Raw genomic sequence first — 20,193 nt, forward strand, 5'->3', positions numbered from 1 at the left:
TCTAGTTTTGGGGGACCTAGTGCTTTCTTCTGGACTCCAGGGGCAACAGAAATGCATGCGGTGCAAATATATGTAGGAAAAATACTCATCCAATTAAATGATAGATAGATAGATAGATAGATAGATAGATAGATAGATAGATAGATAGATAGATAGATAGATAGATGATAGATGGATGGATAGATAGATAGATAGATAGATAGATAGATAGATAGATAGATAGATGATAGATGATAGATGATGTGGGATTCTCCTCTGTATGTTGTGAATATGTTTTATTACTATTGGTTAATAAAAAAGCAGCTTTGGCCTATGACAGGGCAGAATATAGCCAGGCTGGAAGAGATATAGAGAGATAGTAGGCAGAGTCAAGGAGACAGACACCATGTTGAAGGAGACAGACGCTGGAACTTTACCAATAAACCACAGCCTCATGGTGATACACAGATTAATAGAAATGTGTTAATTTTAAGATGTAAGAGCTAGTTAATAAGAAGCCTGAGCTAATAGGCCAAACAGTGTTGCAATTAGTATAGATTCTGTGTGATTATTTGGGTCTGGGCGGCTGGGAAATAAATAAACAGTCTCCAGTTATAAGTAAATAAGTAAGTAAATATGTAAATAAATAAATCTGAGTGAGGGAGTGATAGGAAAGGGAACCAATAAAGGTGTTTTGGGTTACTTCAATTCCCCGTAGTATAATCCAGCCTCCTGACTTTTGCCTTCTGCGCAAACAGGACTTAGAAGATGGCTCCATATTTCCCAAAGATTCATTATTTAGTGTATCTGAGGAATACAGATATAAAGGAACAAGCAATAAAAGGCACTTCTGTTGAGAGAGCTGTGACATTTCCTCAGTCGTTTCTACTCTGAGCTTCCTCTGTGGCTTTCTGGTTCGGGCTTTGTGTACAGTCACTGTAAGAGACTCACCGAGGTAAGAGAAAGAGCAGGGCTACCGCTTAATTCCTCTCCCAACTCAGTGGATGTCCTTTTACTAATTACTCTGTCCTTATCACAAGACTATCAGACTTCCCCTCTGTACCCAAAGCTGCAGGAAGCCTAGCTTCACAGTAAGTGGTCCTCTCTGCCCCCTTGAAGGTTATAGAAACAGGCAACCTCTGCAGTTTTCACAGAGGAAAAGTTTTCCAAAGCCCAAGTTTCCACCACAGAATTCCAGCATGCTCGCCAGTGGCCCCTGCAAGAAGCAGAGCTGCTCTGCTTGGGAAAGACACCACGGAAAACCTTCATTGGTGTTGTTACATCCCCAGTGAGCGGCTTGTGGGGCAAACACAAGAGGCAGAAACTGTTTGGCTGATAGTAAAATTAACTTTCTGTGGTTTACAGAAACCACAATGGTTTGTAACTTAATCAAACCACAGATTGCAATGACCTGGTTGTTTTACTAAAGGGCAAATTTGTCAGAGGAGGAGACAGGAGGCGCTAAATTTTTCACCAGGGCCTCTTCTGTGTCCTGCCATCTGGATGATTCAGATTCCATATGTCCATTCTTGGGTCATTCCACCCATAAATTTTAAAACTTTATTATTATTATTATTATTATCATTATTATTATGACTCTCTCTGTGTGTGCATGTGTGTGTGTGTGCATGTATGCCATATGTGTGGTCATTCATGCCAAGGTACACATGTGGAGGTGAGAGACAACTTTTTGTGGAATCAATTGCTTCCTCCCACTTTTAAAACAGTTCTAGGAATTGAAGTCAGGCCACAAGGCCTGCAAAGCAAAAACCTTTACTCACTGAGCCATCTTACCAAACAACTGTGTGGGAAAGCAGAGAAGTTCACAACAAGGAGGCCAGGAAGCATGGAAAATTAAATACAGGGAGGGATGTGGACAATGTACAGCCTTCAAAGATGAGCTGCCAGTGACCAACTTTCACAAGGTAGACACACTCCTGTTTTACAGGGATTTCCTGATGATCAGGTCCACCATGACCTCCCGTGACAGATGGAGTCATTCTCCAACATGGGTTGGGCTGTGCTCCATGCTGTTTTCATGTAGATCCATTTCCCAGGAAAAACTATACTGAAAAGAACACCACTTTAATCTCACAGAAGTGATCAAGTCTAAGGGATAAACGGTGTGATCATTCTATACAAAGAAACATAAGGCATAATATTAGTTTCTTTTCCATTTCTGTGATATAAATAACCCGAAAAAAAAAGAAAAAAGAAACCAAGGTAAAAATGGTTTATTTGGATTACAGGTCTGGGTGCAAAGGTCATCATGGAGAAGACTTGGCAGCAGGCAGAGAAGGCACAGTGGCAGGAACAGGAAGACAGCGGATCACATGTGCCATGTAGAAAAAGCAGAGAGAAAACAGCACCCTCAGTGTTCCCTCAAAGCCCACTCCCATTGACCATTTCCTCCAGCAAGGTGCCACCTCCTAAAGAATCTGCAATTCTCCCACAAGTGCTGAGAAGTCACACACATGAGCACGTGGGGACATTCATATATAACCCACAAGAGATACGACAGCCAAAGAAGGGACACGGAAGCTGAGTGGATCAAAACATGAACCAGTACACAGACACCGTTACTGAGAGTCAAATCAAAGCATTTTGCTCTGTCCTTAAGGGACAAGTGATGCAAATCAAAGTCCACAGCCTTGATCAGTCTTTGGTTTGGTACGCCAACATGAAAATAAGACTCGCTTGTTAAAGTTTTACAGGTTGACCTGGTAATCCCATCCACTTGTCTCCCTGAATCCCAGGCTCTAAACCCCAAAATGGTGAGATATTCTCATCCACTGTCACTTTCATCAGCCTAGTTGATGTCCCCTCGCTTTCTAAAATAGGATGCTTGCCCCCACTCACTCGGTGGTAGATCCAATATTTCCCAATGTAGACTGCTTGCTGTATTCCTGACTACTGGTTAATAACCAGTCAGTCAAATGGCACCTTTTGATTCTGGTTTCCTCCGAGAGGCTGTTCTACAAGCTTGGGGTCAACCTAAAGGACGTGGAGTTTATTTAATATTTTCTCCTTTCATTAGTGAGCTTAAATTACTTCCTTGTAAACCCTGCTCGTTACCTAAATGTACTAGCACTTTTGTTTCCTAATTAACTTTCTTATCAGAATCCCAAGAAAAAGTAACAAGAAATGGAATCATGATAAGGTACCCTGCCTCCTCAAAACAGATTTTCTTTTCCGCTTTATCTCTTGGCACTGTTCTGGCTTGTTTAATTAAAATATCAGAAATTATTAGACTCAAATTATTTCCTGATATGGTGCTCAAACCCCCCTGAAACACTGTTTCTTCTGTCTCCATATTTAAGCCTTTATCTGCAGGAGGCAGATGAGTTTCCATATGTACGGAACTGAATTCACATAATTCAATATAATTTTGGGAGAAGCGTCTAATTTAGTGTCTAAGTAATTAAACAAACAAATCAGATTCGGCTATGCTGAGTCTTGAGTGTTTAAATGCCCTGGTCTTCTTTCTTGGGCTTGTAGCTTGTCAAGAAGAATAGCACTAATGTGGAAAAAAAAAAGTGAAGAACTTTCAGCATGGAGCTGTGACATTCAAAGCAGACATCTCAAATTTTTTTCCATGAGAGGAATGGGGGGGGAAAAAGGCTTCAAGTCCAAGCAACTCACATAAGTCATATTGAAGGCAAAGTAGTCATGTCTGTTACAGACTTCGCCATTGCCGAGGAAGACCTAGCCTTTCACGGTGGCCCTGAGCAGCAGAGGACAGGGAGACATTCCCGGTGTCTCCAGGCTGGCATTTGCTTGCTTCTGGTGGAACTGTGTGGGAAGTTTACCTTCTTTGAAGTTGTCTGCAACATGATCCCCTTTTGCACAGTCAAGCTTGGCTACTACAACCACCAGGCAGCTATTCTCAACCTGTGCTTTGTTGGCGCCTCAGTGCTCAGCCCCGGGTTTGTTGGGTGGATGGCAGACAACTACGTCGGAAGGAGCAAACTGCTGCACGTATCCTTACTGCTACATTTTCTAGGTGAGTGTCCCCTGCTAACTGCGTTTCTTTTGTCACATAGTTCAATAAGCTTTTGTTAGAATTTTTAGTTTATTTTATTCCTGCCCTAGTCTTAACATAAGCTATAATAAATGAAGTATATTGTTTCAGTTTATTTTATTCTATATATTAAGTCATTGGTAGATGTGCGTGTGTGTGCGGTGTTTTCCAGAATTGTCAATAGCATTCTGATTACTACATCTTTGCTAATTACCTCTTTGTATGTCGGTCTTCTGCACACCTTAGAATGCCCTTGCTTTCCTCTTTGTGCTCCAACTGAAATTTGTGACAGATTCTATATGAAACATGAAAGGCATTTGCTTCACAACTGGATGAATCATACTGAAAAGGTTGCTGAAGTTCATGGAGAATAACTAAGAGATGTTTGAGTTTTATAATTAATCATATAGCAATTAGATTTCATATAAATATATTCAACTACAGTTAAAGATAAGTGGATTCAGACAGAACATTAGGATTGCTTACGTAAAGAAAAATAAACATACTCCAGAAGCTTGGGAATGCTTGCTGTGGCATAAAGAGCAAACTGGTGGATAATCGTGTGTGTGTGTGTGTGTGTGAGAGAGAGAGAGAGAGAGAGAGAGAGAGAGAGAGAGAGAGAGAGAGAGAGAGAGAGAGAGAGAGAGAGGACAATGTTGAGAATGTTGAGAGTAGGTTTTTACTTTCCATCCTGTTTGAGGTAGAGTCTCCCTTGTTTCTGCTGTTGACACGGATGCCAGAGTAAATGGCCTGTAAGCTTTCAGCCAGTTCTCCTCCCTTTTCCTCCACACTTAACACAGGAGTGCAGGGATGTGTGCTACCACGGCCAGCATTTTACATGGTTTCAGGGCCTGTGAGGTTGCACGGTTAACATCTTTACCCACTGACCCCGTCTTCATGACCTTACTTGCATTGAATCTGACCGATACTGGGTATGGAAGACAGGACTCACACACGCTCGTCAAGCACTCCACCACTGAGGTACATCCCCATCCCTTTCTACCTTTGTATTTTGAGACAGGGCCTCTCTGGGCTGCCCGGATGGTCTTAGAAAACACTGTGTAGCGCTATCAGGCCTTGAAACTAGTCCTCCTACCGTAGCCTCTCAGCAAGGTGGATGATAAGCCTGTGGTGCTGAGCTTGCCTTCCCTTTCTTCTGTGAGTTGTGCCCCAAAGTTTCCCCTCAGAACTGCCAGGACACTGCAACCTGTTACTAAATAATAGAGTCCTAACCAAACTATGACGACTGTCAAAATTGATATCAACTTAGATTAAAAATGCAGCTTGCCCCTTGACGATGGCCTTTCTACTAAGCTGCCAGTAATCCCTCCAATTCCAGCCCACATACCAATTTACCAACTTGACTTCCTGACAAAAAAAAAAGAATTCATGTTATTTCATATTGTTTCTAATATCTAAAAAATAAACTCTAAATTTAGCTTATCAGACCTCTATAATTTATATAAAATGTAATCTATGCTTGCCTTCAATGACGCTGAGATCCATGCTATGTATTTAGTTTTCCCTCTGCCATTCATTCTTGCTGTGTCTGAAAGAGTTAACTTCTTCAAGCATTCACTCCGTACCTGAGATTCTTGAAAACCCCTGCTGTTTGGTCCAGAGCCATGTTTACTGTTGTCCCTCAGAACTTAGCCATGCTCTTAGCAAATATAGAGGAGTGATGGGCTGGAGAGACTGGGGCTCAGTAAATGCTTGATGTGAGCATGGAGACCCGAGCTCATCCCAGAACCAATGTCCAAATACATGGTGTGCTGGTCTCCAGTTTTAGCTCAATACTGGGAGATGGAGACAGGCTGCCTGCTAATGTGTAATTGCTTTTCCTAGGTCTCTCTGTCTCTCTGTCTCTGTCTCTCTCTCTGTCTCTCTGTCTCTCTGTCTCTCTCTCTCTCTCTCTCTCTCTCTCTCTCTCACACACACACACACACACACACACACACAAAACCCTATTCATCCCAGATTAAAAAAAAAAGCTGTGACAACTAAAGTAATAATTACATCCAAGTTCAATTTGGGGAACCAGTGAGTTTTTATTTGGGGTTACTAATAGGATTGTGGGGAGAGGTAATTTATATGAGTGGGGATGAGTCAAAAGCAGGGGTACCACAAGCATAAAGCGCACTCTAACTTGTGTGATAACATGAAATCCATGTCCCTAGAGCTCTTTCCATGACTTTCAGACAGTTCCAGAGTCAAGGACTCTCCCCTCTGCATCTGTCTGACCCACCAGCACTTGTCTGCTGCCTCTATGGCTCTGGGGAGGGTACTTAGTGAATTTCATCTTTCCCTGAACATGTGAATGAGGGGTCACCTCATCACCCCTCTCTCTCTCTTGGAAAGAATGTTTCAATTCAGAGGAAACCACTGCACACCACTAGCGTACTTGGCAAGCCCCATGTCACTAAGATACCTTCATCTGCAAAAGCAAAGTGGGTGGCTTCTGAGCGATAATACCCCAGAGTTCCCTGGCTCCCACATACATTTACATGCATGTGCTGGAACACATACATGCACACAATCTACATGACTGCATTTAGACTTCTGCCATGCACGTGTTCTCTGCCTGTCTGCTCTTTCTGATGTACTTACTCCTGAACTGCTCCCCGCCATCTTACATAAGCTATGACGGCATGTTTCCCAGCGCTTACAGATATAGGCAGATGGCTTATGCAGGGTACAATGGCATACCTCAAAGAGAGAAATTCTTATCAAATAGATCACAGATTTGTGTTTTTATCACATCAGTTTTACTGAAGATAAAAATGAAGTCTTGATCTAATGAAATCAGAGCGTTGTGACATTTTCTCAAAGGATAAAAATAGAACATTTTTGTGGCTTACGCCGAGGCATCGTATGGTCTAGAAGTAGATTTTCCTTAAATAAGTAGTTACTGCATTGGCCAAATGAGCTGAACATGCTGCTGCATAGCCTTTGGTACTGCCAAACCTCACATCGCACTTCTAGGGAAGATTAAGTAGTAGAGAAACATATTGTTTCACACCTGGCTGACTTTGAAAGAAAACACTTTAAACTCAATGCATTAAAGGGTCCACTCTCACAGTAAATTATCCCATTGCTGAATGACAATCAAATGCATATATTCTCCACATGGTAAAAACATGTAGAAAAGACATTAAGTGCTATTCCCAATTCATATTTCTGTGAAATTAAAATTTCAATTTGAGCTCCAATTGACGAACTAACTGCTCAGAGCCACTCTCTAAAAATTCATACCAAAAATGGTAATGTCAACATAGTTGGATAGAACAAAAGTAATCAAATGGATGAAATAACATTGATAATGTTGGGGATGTAGCTCAGTGACAGAGCGAAAGCCTAATGTGTGTGAGGGTTTGGGGTCCATCCCTAGTACCACAGAAAAAAAGGAGAAAAAGGAGGAAGGAAGAGAGGATGGAAGGAAAAAAGGGAGGGAGGGAGGGAGGGAGGGAGGGAGGGAGGGAGGGAGGGAGGGAGGGAGGGAGAAGAAAATAGGACAGGAAGAGAGCTCTACCAACTGACATCTCAACATTGGTTTCAAGAGTAAACAATACAGCTTTTGAAAATGAAGGAATGAACAAATTAGCAATTGATGGGCTGCACAGTAGCTTCCATTTGGTGAGTAGAATCGTCCTGTGAGGGCTCCCAAGGTAAAAGTGGGAAGGAGGCTCAAGCTTCCCTTGTCAATCTGTCCCCTACCTCCTCCTGACTGGTCTACATGACTCCAGGTCACACTCCTGCCTGCCCCTCCCATTTCTCACCTCCCTGTGTGTGCCAGGAAGGTTCCGTGAATCTATGTAAGAAATCATAGAAACAAGGACACACGTGGTCAAAGGATAACCTTGAACTCTTGACCTTTTCACCTTTACTTCCTGAGAGCTAGGACCACAAGTATACTCTGCCAGGCACACCAAATGTCTTAATGTTTCTCATGATATAGTTCTGAGTCATCTTAATGTTGTTGAAAATTAGCATCATTTGCTTATACAACCTTAGAGAAAAGATAGTTTGATGTGGGAGGAGCTTCTGTCTGTGTGTTGCTTTTATTGGTTAATGAATAAAGAAGCTGCTTTGTTTGGGCCAATGGCTTAGCAGAGCATAGCCAGGGTGGAAGATATATATATATATATATACACAGTGGGCAGAGTCAGGAGAGTTGCCACGGAGCCACCAGAGGGGAAAGTTGTGAGCTGCCAGATGAAACCTTACCAGTAGGCCACGAGCCTCATGTTAAAATAGAAAATAGTGGAAATGGGTTAATGTAAGAGCTATCTAGCAATACACTTAAACTATTGGCCAAGTGGTATTGCAAATAATAAAGTTTCTGTGTGTTTATAGCAGGACCGGGAGAGACAGAAACCTCTTACAACAATGGTTTAAGCTGAAAGGGAAATACACAGACCCTGGATTAGTTTAAACACGCAAGAAAGAGAATTTTCATTTTTATATAATTTATATATGTCAACTCTAAATGAATAAAAACCTTGTGTTTGTTATTTTATTTTCAATTATGTACATGAGAGAATGGGGTATAAGCATGTAAGCACAGCCCACAAGGGGCAGAAGAGGCATCTGTCACTAAACAGCACAGAACTGAGCTTGGTCCTCAGCAAGAGCAGCACAAGCTCTTAACAACCGAGCCATCTCTGCAGACACAGAATTTCCACACTTAGAAAACCCAAGTCATCCCTGAAATTGCAATGATTGACCTAAGTATGCGAGTAAGATATTCTCACGCAAACTTGAGCCTCTCTTTCAGAGGGAAATGCTTATTTAGGACGTGCTCCGGTGAGTCTTTGGGTTTTCATTATTTGTATTCTCTCTTCTCTCTTCTCTCTGCCACCAGGCACTGCTTTGTTATCCATGATTGCTTTCCCCTTGGAAGATTTCTACGGAAGCTCTTACCCTGTGGTCAACCACGTGCCTGTGGAAGAACGGGCAGGAATGTTTCACACAGCACTGCTGACCCTCTGCCTGGGCACAGGAGGAATAATGGTTGTCATTTGTCCATCTGATGCTTACAGCCCTCAGGAACATGAATCCAAGAAGCCAAGGTCTTTTTTTAACTGGTAAGTGGCACTGATTAGTAGAAAAAAACTGAATTATTACACTCTTTCTTTGTTTGGGTTTTCTCTCTGTGTGGTATTTCTCATTGGTTGGGCTGGGTAAGTGAAAATGTGGTGACCTCTGTGATGATGGTTCAGCTAATAATCCTGGTCAAGGTTGGACATGTGGCTCAGCAGTTTAGAACACTGGCTGCTCTTCCAGAGGACTGCAGTGTGGTTCCCAGCACCCCAGTCAAGTGGAGTACAGGTGCCTGTAACTCCATTTCCAGGAAATCCAATGCCCTCTTCTGGCTTCTGCAGGCACACACATGTATATGCAACATACATAGGCATACAGACACATACACAAACACATACATAAACAATAAAGCTGATCTTAAAAATAATAATGATTATCTATAGATCAGAACCAGCAACTTCCCAAGAAAAACTGATTAATTTATCCTCCAACTAGGAAGGCATACCGTGGTTTGTCGCAATGAATAGAATGAGGCCTCTGAGCCTAAAAGGCCGGGTGGAAGTCTCACCTCTACTTACCAGAACTGCCCATGACCAAGTCATCTCTCTCTAGCATGTTCATGTCTGAAGACAGCGTTAGCACTTTGTCAGACGTAACTGCGGCAAACAGAGAACCTGGTGCACAGCTACAGATAATCACAAAGAAGGGAAGGGAGGCTGTCGTCCTTATGTCTACTTGCAGCAGAGACTGGCTAGGTTGTTAAGTTCACAGTCCAGCGTAAAGAGGAGATGACAGCGAAAAAGAGTCTTTTGGAACACGTTGGATACCTGCCAGTATCCTTGAGGTGATGTTTCGTGACAACCAAACTATCTTTCTCTGTCGCTTTGCTGCTTGGCCTGGGGAATATGAGGGTATGTGCATGCAAGTATACATGTGTGTGCAGGTGTGCACATGCACACGTGTTCCTATGGTGTCCAGAGGTTAGCCTCTGGGGTCATTCCTCAGGACCTATTAAGTTTTTTGAGAAAGGATCTCTCACTGGCCCTTTGGAGCTTTCCAGCAAGGCTAAGTCGGATGGCCAGTGAGTTCCAGGGACCCACTTGTCTCCACATGCTTAGAGTCGAGAATCTAAGTGTGCATCGCCACACCTGGCTTTTCACATGGGTTCTTGGAACTAAACTCGAGTCCCCATAATTGCACAGTACACGTTTTATGTACTGAGCTATCACCCCAGGCTCTATAGGCTTTTGTTTTGTTTTGTTTGTGTGTTTGTTTTGTTTGTTTGTTTTTCGAGACAGGGTTTCCCTGTGTAACAGTCCTAGCTGTCCTGAAACTAGCTCTTGTAGACCAGGCTGGCCTTGAACTCACAGGAATTCCGTGAACTCTTGGGAACTCTGCCTCCCAAGTGTTGGGATTAAAGGTGTGCACCACCACTGCCTGTTTCTATATGCTTTAAAAGGAACCAGTTTATATACTATAAAATAAAGATTTGGGAAAACAATAGAGATTTGACAGTTGATGAAGAGTCACCCACTGTTCATAGCTTAGTGTAGAATTCACCTGAGTGCTCTCATTAGTGGGTATTGCCCAGCTATGACTCATCATTAAAACGTGGATGAGAGCCATTTCACAGCTTTCAGCTGCAGGATGGGTTAGCTGGTGTTCCAGGAAAGTTCTATTTAAACCCAAAATGTCATCCCAAATGCCCATGTATGGAGTGTTTCTTCCCTGACCTATGGTACTCTGGAGAGACTGTAGGACCTTTGCACAGTGGAGTCTCATATAAAACACAAACTATGGAATTCTGGCCCTTTCCTCTTGTGCTACTTGCTTCTGGGCCTCAACCAGGTGAGAAGCTTTGTTTGATCATCTGGCTCCAGCCACAGCCACAAGGTACTGCGTTATCACAGAAGCCCTGGCAGTGGGTCAGCCCACAAAGGGCCCACTGAAATCTCGGGAGCTGGGACATCACACTTTCCTCCCTCTATGTTGACTCTTGCATACATGCTTGTCACAGCAGGTGGAAGCTACCAGAAATGCATGGTTTTCACTCTGGGTTTGTCTGTCTGTTGGATTTTTTGCTTTTGCTGTTGCTTTATTTTGTGTTTTTGGTTTGGTTTGGTTTGGCTTGTTCTTTTGGTGTGCACGTGTGTGTGTGTGTGTGTGTGTGTGTGTGTGTGTGTGTGTGTGTGTGTAAAATGGGTTCTCAGCATTGTCTAGAATAACTATCTTGCTACCTCTGTAATCTCTGGGTAAATCAAGGCAGACAGCACCAGACAAAAATGTTAAGGAAAATTAATGTTGGGAACATTAAGTGACAACTGGAGAGAAGGCTTGGTAGTTAAAGGTACTTTGCTGCTCTTGCCAATGATCCAGGCTCCATTGTTGCTAGCACCCACATGTGGAGAAAAGTCACCTCTAACTCCAGTTCCAGAGGGCATCCAACATGTTTTCCTGAGCTAGGAAGAAACCAGGCAGACACCTGGGTTGCATACATATGTGAAGGCAATGCACTCACACACATTTTAAATTTAAACAAAAAAAAAATGCCTTCAACGAAGTGTTTAGAGTCAACGTTATCTATGAATATGCAGCTCTACAGGCAGATTCCTTCTATTCCTCACACTTCTCCTCCTGCTTTATATTAATATTACAAAACACTCAAGCCTATTTTGGATTAAGTCCTAATGTAAGGGAAAGATGCCATCTATCAAAGGGAAAAGGGATGTTCACTACCTCATAGCAAATTCTGCCTCCTTGACCTGCCCAAAGGAGAATGAAATCCTTCTTTTTCATTCTATTTGGAGGTTTTAATCCTTAATTAGCAACATCATTTTGATTAAATAAGACTCTGGAGGATTACGACGGGAGAGCCACCAGTTGTTCTGAAAGATAGCCCCAGAGACTGCATTGTACTGTGGTTTGAGTCGTTCAGAGTTGTGCTTAATCAAAGTGCCATTTCTCGGTGTTGATTACAAAAGGGATATTATATGAATGAACTCCTTCCTTTGGGAAATGGAGAGGACTCCCAGTGGGTTTGTGCTTCAGGGGTTTGGGTAGGAGGATGCGGAGTGTCACACAATGAAATTGAGGAGCTGGGAGGAGCCAGGCCAGATTCTGGAAGAACACATTTAGCAAACACTTTTTGCTATTTTCTAATTTCATTAAAATCTCTGAGGAGAATAATCCTGTGGCGTTGTTGAAGCCTGAAGGTACAAGTGTCTGGGCAGGGGATGGGGAAGGAGTAGACAAAGAACCACAGAATTACTTTTTTTGGTTTGCTTGCTTTCTTGGTTTAAATACTAAACTACAGAACAAATTTTGTCATTATCTACTTACTAACGTTAGTAGAAACAAATGACAAGAATGAAATATCTGTTCTAAAACATTCTGAATGGATGGGTGGCAAGATTAACAGAGTCTCCACAGGCAGCTAGCTGGCAGAATCTTATATTGGTCACTTGGGACAGCTATAACTTCCAGCAAGGTCGGTAGATTGCAGAAATCGGGGTTACCCAGGCACAATGTAGGAATACCTCAGAGGGATGTATTGCTGCTTGTAGACAGAGTATCCTAACTCAACACTAGCACTAGAAATTTAAAGGCTGTTATTATTATTGAACAATGAGCAAGTCATAGCTTAAAATCTTTGTTATTGATAGGAAAGAGAAAGCCTATTTAATAGGTAGCCATCTTTAAAATTGGCTGTCCACTAACTCAATTGTTTTCTCAGAGTCCTAAAACCCCCTATTGGGCTAAGGTTACAGTTCAGTGCTAGAACGGTTGCCTCGCGTTCATGAGGCCCCAGGTTCAATTACCAGTGCCACAAAAGAAAAATAAAATCCTAAAAGTTGCAAGCACGGAGAACGTAATTGATTTCAGCAGCTCCTTTCAAGGGACAACGCACCACTTAAATCTAACCGAAGTCTGCGTTTCGTCCTGCTTCCAGCACAGATGTCGGATGTTCATAGCGGTTTAGACCTTTAATGAGATGTGTCGTTGCGTCTGTTCCACCCAAAGCTTCCCTGCGATCCTGTTAAGCAGTGTAGGCTGGAAGTTTGAGGAGCTGAAAACAGCGACTCCGAGTAAGGTTGCCAAATGTAAGGGAGAAAGCCACTGCTAGCCAACGGTGCCATCTGGAGCAGTGTCTCCGCAACTGTGTGCCTCACGGGAAGCATAAAGTGGAAGTTCTCTGAAAAGGAACTCTCTGTCAGCAGCCTGGTGTACGGACCCAGATCGGAACCGGCTCTTTCAGAGATTTCCAGGTTCTTAGGTGTGCAGCTATGAGCCACCACACTGGAGATAATGCAAGGAAGCACACCCGAGCAGATTCTTTCCTGGAAGGCAGAGGACGGTGGAAAAATGAAACCTGTTTATGGCAGTGATTTTAAAGCCTACCACCGTCAGCTTCAAACCGCTCTTCACATTTTTTTCTACCTCCCTTAGCTGATAATTCGCATTCTGTCTCTGTTTAACAATGTGCTGCATTAGGCAGAATCGAAGTCCCAAGTAAAATATTGACTGGGTTCTTGAAAGGGGCAAAATATGAATTTATTCCATCTCCCGCATTTCAGATGTGGGTATCGAAACTGACCCTACACTGTCTGTCCAATACAAAAATGTTCTCTGCTGAGTATTGTGGTGTTTTGAGAGAAAACAGCCCACAAAAAGAGTAGCAGTATTAGGAGGTGTGCTTTTGTTGGAGTAGATGTGTCCTTTTTATAGGAAGTGCGTCATCACTGTGGGGGTGGACTTTGAGGTTCCCTATGCTCAAGCTACTCCCAGTGAGACATAACACTTCATGTTGATTGCAAGAGAAGATGTGGGACTCTCAGTTCCTGTTCCAGCACCACATTTGCCTGCCTGCTGCCTTGATCCATGCCATGACAGTAATGGACTAAACCTCTGAACTATAAGTAAGTCACCATAATTAAACATTTTCCCTTGTAAAGCTTGCTGTGGTCATGGTGTCTCTTTACACTAATGGAATCCCTAACTGAGACAGATATGAACTCAAATGTAGAATCTTTGTGTTAAGGAAGCACTGGAGTTAAAAAGCGATTGTTAAACCATTTTTTTTCCAGAAGCTGAACCCAGAGAACAATGCGTTTCAACTCTAGAAGCAAATTAAAGTAATCAAAGCATCCTTTAAAAGTTTACTGGTCCTGCACCTCGGGAGCCTTGGGTACATCAGTTTGACACAGGACAGGGGAAGGGAAATTGTTTTCTGCATTTTCAAGCTGACAGAATAGAGTTGAAAACCACTGTTCTCAAATAGTGTTACTTGACTTTAACATTCTACAAAAGCAAGTAGAACAGCTGTGAGGGTGGTGTCCAGGAGTCCAAGGCACTCCACAGCTACTTGACAAGTTTGAGGCCAGCCTGAGCAAACAGAGATTTGTCTCAAAAAAATTAATCATGGAATAAGCAAAAATCAGGTTTTATCTGTATAAACATTTATGACAGAGAAAAATGATGAATTAAATATACAAATGTATGAAGAAAAGAAGAAAGGTCAGGAGTTGAGAGACTGACCAGGCTGTGTACCAAGTGTGAAGTGGCTCCACCTGAGACCGTGCTGTAAATCCCCTACTAACCCTTAAAAACAATAATTCTCAAATCTGACACCATGCATTAGAAATTCCCGAAAGAATTGGGAAAATTCTCAGTATTGGAAAAAGAAGGGAGAAAAGGACGATGGAAATAATAGATAGAAAGAAGCACTAGAGATCTTGGGGAAAAGGGGGAAGCCACTGTTGGTCAGTTAAAACTACAAGTTCTCCCACTGAAATGAGAAACAAGACAAGGCTGTTCACTCTCTCCATATCTATTCAATATAGTATTTGAGGTCCTAGCTAGAGTAATAAGACAACAAAAGGAGATCAAGGGGATACAAATCAGAAAAGAAGTCAAATCCTCACTGTTTGTTGATGATATATAGTTTACGTAAGTGACCCAAAAAATTCTACCAAGGGACTTCTACAACTCACAAACACATTTAGTAATGTAGCAGGATACAAGTTTAACTCAAAAAATAATCAGTAGCCCTCCTTTACACAGATCACAGATGATAAATTTGCTGAGAAAGAAATCAGAGAAACATCGCCCTTCACAATAATACTCAACTTAATATGGAAATGTAAAATCTCAGGATAGCCAAAACAAGCCTCTACAATAGAGGAACTTCTGGAGGCATCACAATTCCTAACTTCAAACTCTACTACAGAGTTACAGTACTGAAAACAGCCTGGTAATGGCATTAAAACAGACAGGAGGAAAAATGGAAAAAAATCAAAGACCTGGATATCAATCCACATACCTACAAATACCTAATTATTGACAAAAAGTAAAAAATATAAAATGAAAAAAAAGAAAGCATTTTCAATAAATGGTGCTGGCATAACTGGATATCAACATGTAGAAGAATAAAAATAGATCCATATCTATTGCCATGCACAAAACCCAAGTCCAAATGGATCAAAGTTGACCTCAACCTAAAACCAACCATACTGAACATCATAGAAGAGAAAATGGGAAATACACTTGAATGCATTGGCACAGGAGACCACTTCTTAAATATAACCTGTGTAGCACAGACTCTGAGAGAAACAATTAATAAATGGGACCTCCTGAAACTGAAAAGCTTCTGTAAAGAAAAGGACACAGTCAACAAGACAAAACAGCAGCCTACAGAATGAGAAAAGATCTTCACCAACTCCACATCAGACAGAGGGCTGATCTCCAAAACATACAAAGAACTCGTAAAATTGATCATGAAAAGAACAAATAATCCAGTAAAAAAAATGGGGTACAGACTTAAACAGAGAACTATCAACAGAGGAATCTAAAATGGCTGAAAGACATTTAAGGAAATGCTCAACATCCTTAGCCATTAGAGAAATGCAAATCAAAACAACTCCAAGATTCCATCTTACGCCTGTAAGAATGGCCAAGATCAAAATCAACGATGACAACTTATGCTGGAGAGGATGTGGAGTACAGGGAACACTCCTGCATTGCCAGTGGGAATGCAAACTGGTACAACCCCTTTAGAAATCAGTATGGCGATTTCTCAGAAAATTAGGAAACAAATCTACCTCAAGACCCAGTAATAGTACTTTTGGGTATATATCCAAAGGATGATCAATCATACCACAAGGACATGTGCTCAACTATTTTCATAGCAACATTATCTGTCACCGCCAGAACCTGGAAAGAACCTAAATGCCCACCCCCCAACTGAAGAATGAATAAAGAAATGTGGTATATTTACACAATGGTGTACTACACAGTAGAAAAAAATAATAACATCTTGAAATTTGCAGACAAATGGATGGATCTAAAAACCATATCGAGTGAGGCAACCCAGAGCCAGAAAGACAAATATAATGTTTACTCACTCATAAGTGACTTTTATACATAAAGAAAAAAAAACAGCCTACAGTTCATAATCCCAGAGAACCTAGACAACAATGAGGACCTGAGAGAGACATACTTGGATCTAATCTACATGGGAAGTAGAAAAACACAAGATCTCCTGAGGAAATTGGGAGTATGGGGACCATGGGATAGGGTAGAAGGGGAAGAGAGAGGAAGGGAAGGAAGCAGAGAGAAATATTTAACTCAATAAAAAACAATTTAAAAAATAAATATAATTACAAGTTCTACTTGACCCCTGATGTAGGTTTATCAACATTAACAATCATTTATCAGCATCTTGGCTGGGAAAAACAATTCCAGGGAACAAGAAAGAACTGTAGCATTTCTGTTTGCTCCTGGCCTCCCCAAATGCACCCTTGCCAGAACATTCCTTCAAGTGTTTCAATAGACTCATGGTTGTGTTAGGAGAATGGTAGCACCCACCATGAAATCAGTGTTCATATATTTCAGTCGCCCTTCTAAATGCCTTTGTTCCATTCAACAGACAGAAATCTGCTAAAAATCCTTACATCTTTCAGGACAGAATAAAATAATTTCTCTTGGATCCCTAAGTTAGTTGTTCACTCATGTTAGAAAGACTGGAAACCTCCAAAAAATTTACCTCTCCTCCTGCTCATCTTCTTAAGTTAGTCAAGAACCCCCTCTAGAAAAAAAAAACTTAAAATAAACATCTAAAAAAACATCTAAAAAAAGAAATGGTGTAATTCTCACATTATTCCTAAATAAATTAAGCAAATGTTTAAAACAATGCCGAAATGATGGCTAAGATTTCTTGTGAGAAATCCCAGGGATCATTCGATTTTTAAAACCGCCTTCACTGTTCAGTTATCTGCAGTTTCGTGCCCACACTTAAACGTAGGCTAAACTGTGTTCCTCCTGCTGCGTTCAGTTTCCCTTAATCACTGGTATTTGTTTTGCTTTAGTGCTTTGCTCCCTGACTTTCTGTGTGAGAGGTGTTTTATACATTCAATTTACTGGTGAACTCTGAGAGGAAAGGAGTCTTAATGATAAGCTCTAAGACTGTGGGTTTTTCTTTTATTTATTTATTTTTTGCAGATAATACATACATAATTCCACCCTTAATTATCTGTGGCTTGTCCTGTCCGTAGAAAAGCAAAGACGAATGTAGAGTATGTCCGTGCTAAGTAATTCTTTCAGAAAATTACACAATCAAATAGGCGGGATGGCATTTATTAAACTACATTTAGTGCTTTATGTGAAATTCCCTCCTGTCCGTAGATAATTCAGCTCTGCAATTCTTTGGGTTTCTAACTAGCTTTCCTAAGATTTAAATCTTGGAGTATTTTTTTTTTTTATTTTCCTTGACCCTCTTCGGAGCAGTTTGGTGTGTATCACCTTGTGAGACACTGAAGAGTCACAGAATGTTTTCTGGCATTTTCTCAATAGTGCTTGCTTATCGTTGAGAGAGGGAAGGAATTCTGAAGAGCAAAAGTAAAGCAACAATGCTCTGGATCCCCCCTCTCAGTTGCTACAGCTGCTGTTCAAGAGGACAGCTTGGCACACAGCATGAAAGGTTAAGCCCAGGCTGAGGCTCGGAACTCTACCTGGTTGTCCTGGAAAATTCCTACTGGGTACCCCACCTCCATTATGACAGATAAATTTTGTTCGTAGGTTCTATTAACTCAATTTGTTTCTCATGGTCTTATTTGGCTTTCTGTTAGCACCCCTAGCCCCATGTCAATTATTAGGAGTCTTTACTAGCTTATGTCTTTCTTATAATATGTAGCATCCCTAATTAAGTTGTCATGTATTGTCCATTCATTGTGGCTCTAGCTCTGCGCTAGGTCCACGAAGACAGAAGTAGAGATGCAGAACAAGGTGACATCACTGAGAAGTTTGACAAAAGTGAAGTCACTGTTTCCTTTTAAAGTTCAGGCACAAGAACAACAGATGATTTCAGAAGGTTCAAGAAAGGCAGGAGAATGACAGCAGGCAACTTTAGAAGGCTCATGAAAGACACGAGAAGAATGGATGACTTCACTGGATTCAAGAAGAGAGCTAACGTGTACCTTATGAGCAAGACCTGGTGAGCCAAGGGAGATAAGAAGTCACAGAGACAACAATGAGTGTGCATGTTTCAAACACAGTGTTATGCAGTGACGTACCCCTTTCTACACACACCCCTCACACCTGCCACTTCCCCCTGTCCTAAGGCACCCCTGGCCAGCTTTCTCTTGCCCTCAATCCAGATCATCATAATGGTTATGACTCCATATGATGCATTGTCTATCATCACAGAGCTACTGTGATCATATAGTTCCTTTGCACTTAAAGTCAGATTTGATCAATCCCATGTTCTCTTTTCTTCCCAAGACACCCCAGCTATCTGAGAATAGAACCCCATCCCTTTAGTGTGGCCAACCAAGCTATACACGATCCAAACCAGACATATCCGCTTGATCCCAAACACTGTACTCATTTTTCTCAACTTTGTGTCACATTTCTTTGTGCAAAGCTCTTGTTTCCTAAGTCAGGACTGGAGGGAAAAGTAACAGAGATATTTGCTTACCACCCTACCGTTAACATCTATTTTTCACTCAACTCTTTAAAATAATCTTTGTCTTGGAAGTATGATCTCTCTTTTAGAAATAGCACTGAGTTCCAGACTGCAGGAGGTCAGGTAGGGTGTGAGTGACTGTAAGAGGTTAGCCTCAATGCGTGTCTTCTGCTCACAGTTTCAAAGAGGAAGGACAGTATTTATAGTTAATGACAGATGAAACACGTTGATCAAATGTCAAAGCCCGGATGAACAAAGAAATAACGGTGTCATAAAACTGGTAACTGCAGAGGCCAGGAAAGAGGCACAGAAAGATCACAGAGCCCAAGTTCCTGCTTGTAGGCTGTACAGTGACAAATGGCTCTGGCTCTCGGGCCTGCAGCACAGCTAGATCAAGCCAGATGGGTCACTTCAATTCTCCAAGTCTCAGATTTCTTTCCTGACGAAAAAAATGGAAGAAAAGTTTTGTGAGCTTGTGTTTAGCAGAAAACTCTTACAAACCACACTGAAAGCTTGATCTGCAAAAGCAAATAAATGTGATAAGGGGATGCCATCAATACCTTGTAGGACAATTAATAGACAAGTCCCAGGCAAAAAGGGAAGATTTGTAGAACTACATAATTGATAAGTAGATTTTTTTTAACCAAAAAAAAATGAGAAAGAAAAACTGAGGGGTTTAAATGAAAAAACAAATTCAAATTTATTTCATATAATCCTAGAGAAAGAAAAAAGAATTGCCAGTTACTTAGTAGATGATATTCAGATAGCTTAAAGTTTAGCAACATTTTGGGCCCCTGAGCCCAGTAGAATGTAAAAGTATAGAAAAAAAAAAGAATAGAGATCAGCCAGAGGCTGAACTGCCCTACCCCTGGGGACAGGGCTGGAGCAGGTTGTTAGCTCCAGTCAGTTGAAGTTGATTCTGAGAATGCTTAGGGTTTTAAGTGTGGGACGAGTACACGAGGAGCTCTGTCCCACAGCCATTGCCAGGGTACACATTGGCCATCTGAATTCGGTAAGACTTGGCCAAGGGCCTGGCCGTCTGTTGAGAAATCCCTACTGTCAATGTCCAACTCTCACCAAGGCAGCTTCTCCCAGGCCACACTCAGTGGCCTCAGTCCACCTCACTACAGGTTGGCTCAAGTTCAACAACAAGCATGCCAGTGCTTGTTGGCTCAGATTTTCCAATGCCCATGCC

The 20,193-nt window shown here is 41.7% G+C and overlaps 1 protein-coding gene across 1 annotated transcript in view; it reads left to right on the forward strand.

Annotated features, from left to right (window-relative positions):
- Positions 1-3,648: 3,648 nt before the first annotated feature.
- The window catches only part of Slc15a5 (solute carrier family 15 member 5), a 114,280-nt gene continuing 97,735 nt past the window's right edge, over positions 3,649-20,193 (forward strand). Inside the window, exons 1-2 of the mRNA XM_075981924.1 lie at positions 3,649-3,982; positions 8,862-9,084. Coding sequence (XP_075838039.1) covers positions 3,649-3,982; positions 8,862-9,084 — 557 coding nt within the window. The remainder of the gene's footprint in view (positions 3,983-8,861; positions 9,085-20,193) is intronic.

Source organism: Microtus pennsylvanicus, chromosome 8 (genome assembly GCF_037038515.1).
Source record: "Microtus pennsylvanicus isolate mMicPen1 chromosome 8, mMicPen1.hap1, whole genome shotgun sequence".
Classification (NCBI taxonomy): Eukaryota; Metazoa; Chordata; class Mammalia; order Rodentia; family Cricetidae; genus Microtus; species Microtus pennsylvanicus.